The sequence below is a fragment of the Haplochromis burtoni genome, unplaced genomic scaffold (genome assembly GCF_018398535.1).
Source record: "Haplochromis burtoni strain Fernald_Lab_line unplaced genomic scaffold, NCSU_Asbu1 Contig_1746, whole genome shotgun sequence".
NCBI lineage: Eukaryota > Metazoa > Chordata > Actinopteri > Cichliformes > Cichlidae > Haplochromis > Haplochromis burtoni.
In genome coordinates this window covers 13,160-22,729 of record NW_024584107.1, presented here as the reverse complement: position 1 = coordinate 22,729, position 9,570 = coordinate 13,160, and the positions used below count along the sequence as shown (strand labels likewise).

General features: G+C 39.5%; 1 protein-coding gene across 1 annotated transcript in view; it reads left to right on the top strand.

Annotated features, from left to right (window-relative positions):
• Positions 1–281: 281 nt before the first annotated feature.
• The window catches only part of LOC102288683 (signal transducer and activator of transcription 1), a gene marked incomplete at its 5' end in the record, with an annotated part of 11,419 nt that continues 2,130 nt past the window's right edge, over positions 282–9,570 (top strand). The window contains 6 exon segments of the mRNA XM_014331250.2: positions 282–322; positions 424–500; positions 3,039–3,181; positions 4,740–4,922; positions 5,087–5,138; positions 5,280–5,319. Of these exon segments, the coding sequence (XP_014186736.1) occupies positions 282–322; positions 424–500; positions 3,039–3,181; positions 4,740–4,922; positions 5,087–5,138; positions 5,280–5,319 (536 nt within the window).

Below are 9,570 nucleotides of genomic sequence, written 5' to 3'. Positions count from 1 at the left end.
CTTTCATGAGTAAATCATATAAGCCTTATATGATTCACTATATCAAGTAGGCCACATCTTATGCAAGTCTTTTATAAGTTTTTTTCTATTTCTTTTCCATTTGGGTATGGCCATCACCGATTAGCACAGGAGTCCAATAACAAAACTCCACTGTGGTTTGGAGATTTTGGTCCTTACTGAAAGTATGTTTAATATGTACCTTCCAATCCACATGGATTAACCTCGCCTTAACTTCACTCTTTATTGGTTTTTTTTTTCTTTAACTGTTGATGTTGTTGCAGGTCATTGTGATGTCCTGGTGGACTGGTGCAGCTTCTCAAAGGTGAGCCTTGAGAAGGACTGTCTTCATACTTTAGGTTACACAAAAGCTGAGATTTCAGTTTGAGAGCACATGTGATGAAGTTTTTCTTTCCTGTGCGGCAGAATGAAAGTGGCTGGATTTGGATCGATGGCTTCCTGGATTTAATCAAAAATCACTTAGTGGATCTTTGGAAAAATGGGTAAGACTTCCTCTCAGCAATGATTTACTGTTTTCGATGTATATTTTATTCACAAGATTTGCAACTATATTTTTTGAGTATTAGAAACATTGATAATTTGGTAATTGGAGCAACCAAAGGAAGTTAGAGAAAAAAAAACTAAAACCAGAAAAAAAAGTACCCGAATGAATTACAAGAAAAAAAGCTAACCAAACTTAATTACTCTCTACTCAGCTTTTTAGATGATACATTTAACTGTCATTTACAGAATGAATTGAAACAATTCTACAACAAAGAGTGGTTCAAAATTCCTCCACAGTAATATGAAAGACTTGTTGCCAGTTGTTGCAAACATTTTCTTGCAGTTCTTACTGCCAAGGATGACTCAGTCAGTTAATATGTCTAGGGCAGAGGTCTCAAACTCTAGGCCTCGAGGGCCGGTGTCCTGCATGTTTTAGATATCATCCTGGGTCAACAAACCTGAATCAAATGATTAGTTCATTACCACGCTTCTGGAGAACTTCAAGACATGTTGACAGTGATGGGAATAACAGCGTTACAAGTAACGGTGTTACTTTTTTCAGTAACGAGTAATCTAACTAATTACTATTTCTATTGTTACAATGCCGTTACCATTACTAGCAAGAAAATGCACAAAACCTGGAGCTAAGGAGGCAAAACAATCGCATGAGTGCTGCCGTTTGACTGAGGAAGAATAAAGTAGTCATGGTAAGCCAATCACATGACCACTTCAAGATGACAAAGCAACAAGGTGATATATACCAGTTTTTAAATTGTGTTGAAACCAGAGTCATGATAAACAATATATACGCGTGTTTTTTCCTGAATAGTTTCGTCACGTTTACTGTCTAAGGACAGCGCTAGCAAGCACTCTGCTTATACCAAAACCCCCAAAAAAGTAGCCCATTTGTGTTGGTGGAAAAATGCACCATGTCGACCAATCAAAAAATGATATGGCAACATGACATTTGGTTGTTTAGGAAGAGGGGGAAGATGGCGAGAGAGAGAGAGAATGAAAGACAGCAGAAAAAGAGAGAGCGAGTTTTGAGATGTGAGAGATTTGTGACGTTTAGCGTGTTTGGAGTGTGTAATTAATGTGTTGTCACGGTGTACAAGATGGGCTCAGCGCTGGACTCCGGGGATTGATGCACATAAGAGAATTTATTAACGTACAATGTCCAACAAGTGTATATACAAAAGGTGCGGGGCAGTGCTATATACAAAAGGTGAGATGGGCAGGGCTCCGGGGGAAATCCAGGGGAACACTCTCGTTTCTCTCCAAACAATCCACACATGAATCCAGTCTCTCTCCTTGAACACTCCCCGCTCAGGGAACACTAGGGAAAACAGTCCAAAGAAACGCTTGTTATTTTCAAACACACAACTACACGGAAAAACACTTGCTAGACGCTCGACATTCACTGACGCGATTCACACAACGATCCAGCGAAGAACAGCCGTTGCTTCCTGGCTTAAATGCCAGCCACACTAATGAGGCACAGGTGTTTCTTCCTCCGAGGGCGTGGACTAAGGGCGTGAACCCGTAATAAGTTCTGCCCTGGCGAGAGAGAGAAACAGCTGATCAGCGACCAGCTAAACCTCCAGGTCGTGACATGTGTTGTTTTGTGTAGTTAGTGTGTAGCGTTGTGGATAGTTTTTTGTGTTGTCAGAACAATGAGGCGACTGCTGTCTCCAGGTAGAAACAGGAGTGATACACCTGCTGCTGTCAGACCTGCAGGTCTTGGGCTGTGATGTTCTCCTTTATAGTGGACAGAAATTATTTTTTGGAGTGACACAAATAATTTGTGCAGCATCTTACTGAATGCAAAACACCTGATTATTATGTAAATAGTTTGAAATGGTTATTTAAAAAATCAAGGTAAAAGGTAAATGGATGCAAATAACTTTGTTGTTTGAAAACTTTGTGCATATGATTTTAAAATTGACAATTTATATTTGCATTTAAAGTTATGAAATATGATTAAATAAACATGTTTGTGGTTGTTACAGTAAAAAATATAACTTTTTCTACTCTGATTTTATGTTTTTTTGCCTGATTTTAGATCAATTGTGTTAATACAGTATGTAAAAAATGAGAACATAACTGTAAATTCAGACACGTGAGGTTGTGCTGAAAAGGATGATGAAATTCAAGGCAAAGTAAATAGTTTTTAAAGGTGAAATGTAGAGGTAAAATCAAAAGTAGCTAAAAATGGCCAATTATAACCTGGACCCCATGGTTAAACTTTTTTTTTTTTTAAGTAACGCAATAGTTACTTTTCAAGTAATTAATTACTTTTACGATCTTGTAACTCAGTTACTAACTCAGTTACTTTTTTGAAGAAGTAACTAGTAACTATAATTAATTACTTAATGTGACAAATATTAAAAAAAAATAAGAATCAGGAAGTGGGCAAATACTTATTTACTATATTGTATGTCTTTGAATATGGACACAGAAAGGGTGACCAAATAAACAGACTTCTGCTCCCTTCCAAAGTGTTTTGTCTTTTGTTTAATGATATTTTTTAATTTCAGATACATCACAGGATTTATGACCATCAAGAGGGTGGAACAACTCCTAAAGGAAAAAGATCCCGGTACCTTTCTGCTTCACTTTCTCGAGAGCAACGGAGATGCAGCTATCACCTTCAGCTGGGTTGACCATGACTCCAATAAGAGTAAGTTTGTGTGTGCTAAAGACCTTTTCAGAAATCCTTTATGTACCATTTAAGGCAATATACTGCCAGAAAATGAATACAGCATTCACAGTTACGTTTTTATTGGGGTCCAATCACCCCCCAATTTTTTTTAATGCTTTTGTCACTTCAGAATAAGTATTTTCTGACTCTCTTCCATAGAGTCAACCATGTTGCATTGCCATGTTTCCAAACACTAGCGAGACTCATTTGCATTTTTATCGCTTATTATAGGTTCTCCAACACATTTTCAAAAGAGAGGAATGAAATGAGGGAGATTCTATTGGCAGTTTGCAGCCTTGTCATTAGATGCAACTAAATCCTTGCTATTGCTCCATTAGAATTTTTCTGGCTCACCCAAACATTTGCAGTTCTGGTCAAAAGTTTACATACACCCATCCTGTGTGTTTAGGATCATAAACTTCTGATCACAACTTTAACTACAGCTGTAATCAATGCATGAGACTAAGTATTTCTTATTATATATTTTTTAAATAGGAAAGTTGACATCAGGCCTGTTGCAAGATGGCGCAAATTAGTAATTTATCTATATAGACGTAACAGTTTGTAAAGCAACAAATGTAAGAAAGGGCAAAAATAATTTGAAATACACAATATTTAATGGAAAAAATACAGTTGCGGTTATATGGAGCTAGTTGTAACTCCTAGTTAGTTTAGAATTATCCATTTCATTTTCATTTTCTTTGTCAAGGGCAGCCTGTCATTGTCCCTGTGAGAACTTAAGTCTCTCTCACTAGGACAACAGAGTCACCTGATAAAGCACCCCACTAAGGGACTCTAAGAAGGCTAGGTAGTCTGAACCGTTGTTTGGTGCATAAGCACAGAAACCAGTCAGGGCCCATTTCACGACCCAAAGGCACAGAGAAGCAACCTCTTGACCGGTGAAAACCCCAACGTAATTGCAGCAAGCCGAGGTGGTACAAGTAAAACCACCCCTAGTTAAGTTTGGAGGACAACTTTAAAATGAAACAGAGTCCAGCTCCGTTTTAGGAGACTGGTTCCATAGCCCAACTATATCTAGCTGGTATTTCTCAATCCCACGCTTTAGGCTCCTTTACCACCAGTTGGGTGGCAAGATTTGTCCCAATTGCCAGCCTCAATTCCTGGGGATTGGACCGCCTCTGACTGCCACCCACCATACATTGTACCCAATCCCTACAGTGCCTCCTATGGGTTTTGGCCTTCATTTGATCACTGATGTTGTCCATAATGTAGCAGAACACTTGTCTCTGTTCATCTTTAATGAACATCTTTAATCAACTGTCTGACTCCGTTTCCACTTTCTGTCAGGCCAAGTACACTGCATTTCTGGTCAAATCAGTCATAAAAACTGTCCAACTCCAGCTGCAGCCATGTTGCAGATCTGTGTGAGACAATATTCCATGTCCACCCCCTTGTTTTGCAGCACTGCAAAGATAATTTCCTTCTTATGGCTGCCTCCACTGATTTGTTCTCTAATGAAGTTATGTACACGTATCACATTTAGACATTTCTATTTGTCTGTTTACTTCCTCTGCAGAGTCTATTGTGACTACAGTAGAGCCCTACACCAAAAAAGAGCTGTCCAAACATGATTTACTACACATCATTTACCACTTCCGCCTGGAATCAAACCTAGGGGGACTTGTGTTAACAAGAAATCCTCTGCTCTGCTTTTACCCTGAAGACAAAGACAAAATCCTTGAAAAACACAAATCCCCAGGTATCATTTCTCACTTTTCTTTGCATATGATAATATTTAGCAGCTAAACAAAATGTCTACTACTGTGATTAATTAACCTCATTAGTAAAGTTAATGTTCCCATTTGAAATGACACTGAAATTATCCAGCTTACTGCAAGTCACTATCACTTTCTGTTCATACAGAATCACCTTCAGAGGATGGATATCTCCGCAGAGCCCATCCTTTTAAAGCAGAGTAAGACAATAATAACAAAAATGCTTTCAATAACAAATATTTAAACATTTGTATTGTCTTGTGCTGCACAGATAACAATGACCCTTGAAATACAGTATATATAACTTTATATTTTTTCTTTTTCTTTTTGTATCCCTATAGCGATCCTATAGCATCTGGGAAGGATGTCCTTGAAGAAACTGTGAGTTTGATCATTTTTTTCGTATCCTTTTTAAGCAGCAATTTTTGATATTTTGGGATGTGTTGTATTTTTTTATCCTGTGAATATCGTGTGTTTAATTTGTAACCTTGATTCTCTGAGTAAGAGTCTATTGCTCCACTCCGTTATACATTACATATGTTTGGGAAATGATCTCTTGCCCTGGTCATGGCACATGGATACTTCTTTAAGACATCTGGCTAGCCCAGCCACACCCCACACTGTACATATAAAATAGCTGTGCAGACGTGGAATTGCTCGGAAATGGTTTAACTATAACTTGTCCCTTAGCGGCCTGAAGCCTGAGAGAGTCTCAATCAGAGAACCAAGGCTACAAAGTAACCATACATTCTCGAACATATCGAAACTATCTCTCTACTCCTTTACATATTCCATATGTACAGGGTAACTCTTTAAGACACTCAACGAGGAAATGGTGCAACCCAAACCCTACAGTGTTATCTCCAAAAGTTGATTCTGTTCATCTGGGCGTAGCGTTTTGTGGGAGAAACGTTTCGTCACTCATCGAAGTGACTTCTTCAGTCTCAGCTGACTGCAGGTTTCCCCAATCTTATAAACAGTACATTTGCATAATGACTGAAACCAGCCCATGGGAGGTCAGTTCATGTATGTATGGATGGATGGATGGATGGATGGATGGATGGATGGATGGATCCTCCAGAAACAAAGGCTGAGCTAGAGGGCGGAAGGCAACAGTCTGCCAGGCGCAACACTGGGCTCAACGGATCCCGCAAGGTGCAAAGACTGCAACAGATAGCAGCTTCCCTGCATAGCCAGAGTCCCCAGAAGCTGCCTACAACTGACGGGACAGGTGCCTCAGGTAGAAGGACACAATGGGCACTGAACTGGCTTGACAGGCCTGGGTAGACATGGCCCTGCGTTAGAGGCCAACCAAAGCCTGATCCACCAGAAGAAGCGGACCACAGGCAATTTGCCCCAGGGCATACAAGTGTCCTGCAGAGAGGGGGGCTGCTTGTGCAAAGAACACAGCGAGTCTGTAAAGCATAGCCTTTGCCCATCTTTGTTTTGGGCATGTCAGGAAGTGGAGAGCGAGCCGTCACGCTAAGGACAAAAAAAATGAACACGTGCATCTCTGGCAAAAAACCCAGTCCATGCAAAAATGGGGCCTGGTCACAATAGCATGTTTGTAACCCTAACACAACAAACATTTCGTGTCCATCTTCTAGAGGCATAGAGATGCTGCAACCCACACATTTATGACACAGCTGGGTCCTGCTGACCGCATAAACCTGCAAGACCATGGGCATTATGCCAGACTGGAAGCCAGCACAAACTCAGCTTTGGGCTGCTTGAGGACAAGTTTTAAACTGTTTCGATCACTGGTTTCATGTCTGCACAGCTGTTTTATACATAAGCTGTTGGGCGTGGCCGGGCTATCCGGAGTGTCTTAAAGAAGTATCCACATGACATGGCCAATGGGGGTTGTCATTCCCCTTACATATGTAATACAATGCAGATATGCTCTCGAAATGATAGAAAGCTGAATGATAATTTTTTTTGCTATTGAGAATTGAAGTGTTTTCAAAGTGTTTAATTTTTTGATAAAAGAAACTGTCCCCTCACAGGCACAGAGAAAGATCTTTTTTCTTGATGGGGAATAATGGCAAAAATTATCATTATTTCATCAGAAGAGATTTGATGTAGAAAATTCTGCCCTTAATAATTGTGCCCCTTTGTGTTTTACAGTGTTTTTTGGGTCCATCTTTATTGATATACACTATCAGTCAAACGTTTGGATACACCTTCTCAACTAATGTTTCTTCTTTATTTCTATGACTGTTTACATTGTATATTCTCACTTAAAGGATCAAAACTGCCGTGGCACGGTGGTTAGCACTGTTGCCTCACAGCAAGAAGGTCCTGAGTTCAATTCCACCATCAGGCCAGGGTCTTTCTGTGTAGAGTTTGCATGTTCTCCCCGTGGGTTTCCCCGGATCCTCTGGCTTTCTCCCACTTTTCTCCCACATGCAGTTAGTGGGGATAGGTTAATTGGAAAACTCCAAATTAAATGGAAACTCATAGGTGTGAATGTGAGTGCGAATTGTACAACAATTTTCCACACCATCCAAAGACCCAGACAGACCTTTAGTTCATTTGAAAGCCTGATGCTTAGCCTGGTCCACCCTAGCTGCAAACTCAAAATCCAGTCTTATTCGTTATCATCTATCGTCCACCTGGGCCTTACAGAGTTTCTGTCTGATTTCTCAGACTTTTTATCTGATTTAGTGCTCAGCTCAGATAAAATAATTATTGTGGGTGATTTTAACATCAATGTAGACGCTAAAAATGACAGCCTCAACATGGCATTTGACCTGTTATTAGACTCAATTGGCTTCTCTTAAAATGTAAAAGAACCCACCCACCACTTTAATCACACTCTAGATCTCGTTTTAAACATATGGCATAGAAACTGAACATTTAAGTGTTTCCTGAAAACCCTCTCCTGCCTGATCATTTCCTGATAACATTTAAATTTACAATAATTGATTACACAGCAGTGGAGAGTAGATTTCATCACATTAAATGTCTTTCTGAAAGTGCTGTAATTAAGTTTAATAACATAATCCACCCACTGTTATCATCTTCAATGCCCTGTACCAACATAGAGCAGAGCAGCTACCTGAACGCTACTCCAACAGAGGTTGATTATCTTTTTAATAATTTTACCTCCTCACTACGTACGACTCTGGATACTGTAGCTCCGGTGAAAAATAATGCCTCAAATCAGAAGTATTTGACTCTGTGCTATAATTCTCAAACACGCAGCCTAAAGCAGATGACTCGTAAGCTGGAGAGGAAATGGTGTGTCACAAACTTAGAAGATCATCATTTAGCCTGGAGAAATAGTTTGTTGCTTGATCTTCTTCACAAATAAAATTTTAAATTACTCACAATCACCTCACATTGTCTACAGCTACTTTCAATGCCATTGATATTCATTTAGACTCTTTTTCGCCAACTTCAGTAATTACTTCCTCCAAACCATCAAAATGTCTTTTAGACCCCATTCCTACAAGACCGTTCAAAGAAGTCCTGCCATTAATTAATGCTTCAATCTTAAGTGTCATCAACCCATCTCTAATAATCGGCTATGTACCACAGGCCTTCAAGCTGGGCGTAGTTAAACTGTTACTTAAAAAAACATCTCTAGACCCAGCAGTCTTAGCTAATTATAGGCCAATCTCCAACCTTCCTTTCATATCAAAAATCCTTGAAAGAGTAGTTGTCAAACAGCTAACAGATCATCTGCAGAGGAATGGCTTATTTGAAGAGTTTCGGTCAAGTTTTAGAGCTCATCACAGCACAGAAACGGCTTTAGTGAAGGTTACAAATTATCTTCTTATAGACGCTGACAGTGGACTCATCTCTGCTTGTCCTGCTAGACCTTAGTGCAGCATTCGAAACTATTGACCATAATATTCTGCTAGAACGATTGGAGCAGGTGTAGGTATTACAAGTACTGCGCTGCAGTGGTTTCTATCATATCTATCTAATAGGCTCCAATTTGTGCATAGAGTCTTCTTAACACAATAAGGTTAATTATGGTGTTCCACAGGGTTCAGTGTTAGGACCAATTCTGTTTACATTATACATGCTTCCCTTAGGCAGTATCATTAGAAGACATAGTATACATTTTCACTGCTATGCAGATGACACCCAGCTCTATCTGTCCATGAAGCCAGATAACACACACCAATTAGTTAAACTGCAGGAGTGTCTTAAAGCCGCTAACTTTCTGCTTCTAAATTCCAATAAAACTGAGGTTATTGTTTTCAGCCCTGAAAAATCTTAGAAATATGGTATCTAACCAGATTCTTACTCTGGATGGCATTACCTTGGCATTACCTTGGCATACTGTGAGGAACCTTGGAGTCATTTTTGACCAGTATATGTCCTTCAATTCACATATTAAACACATTATGTAAGACTGCTTTCTTCCATTTGCGCAACATGTCTAAAATTAGAAATATCCCGTCTCAGAGTGATGCTGAAAAACTAGTTCATGCATGTATTACTTTGTAATACATTATTAATTGAATTCACATACAAGTGCTGCTGCTCACATACGTCTTAAATAATCAGGCCCCATCTTATCTTCCCTATAGTACCCTATCACCCCATCAGAGAACATCGCTTTCGCACTGCAGCCCTACTTGTTGTTCCTAGAGTATTTAAAAGTAGAATGGGAGG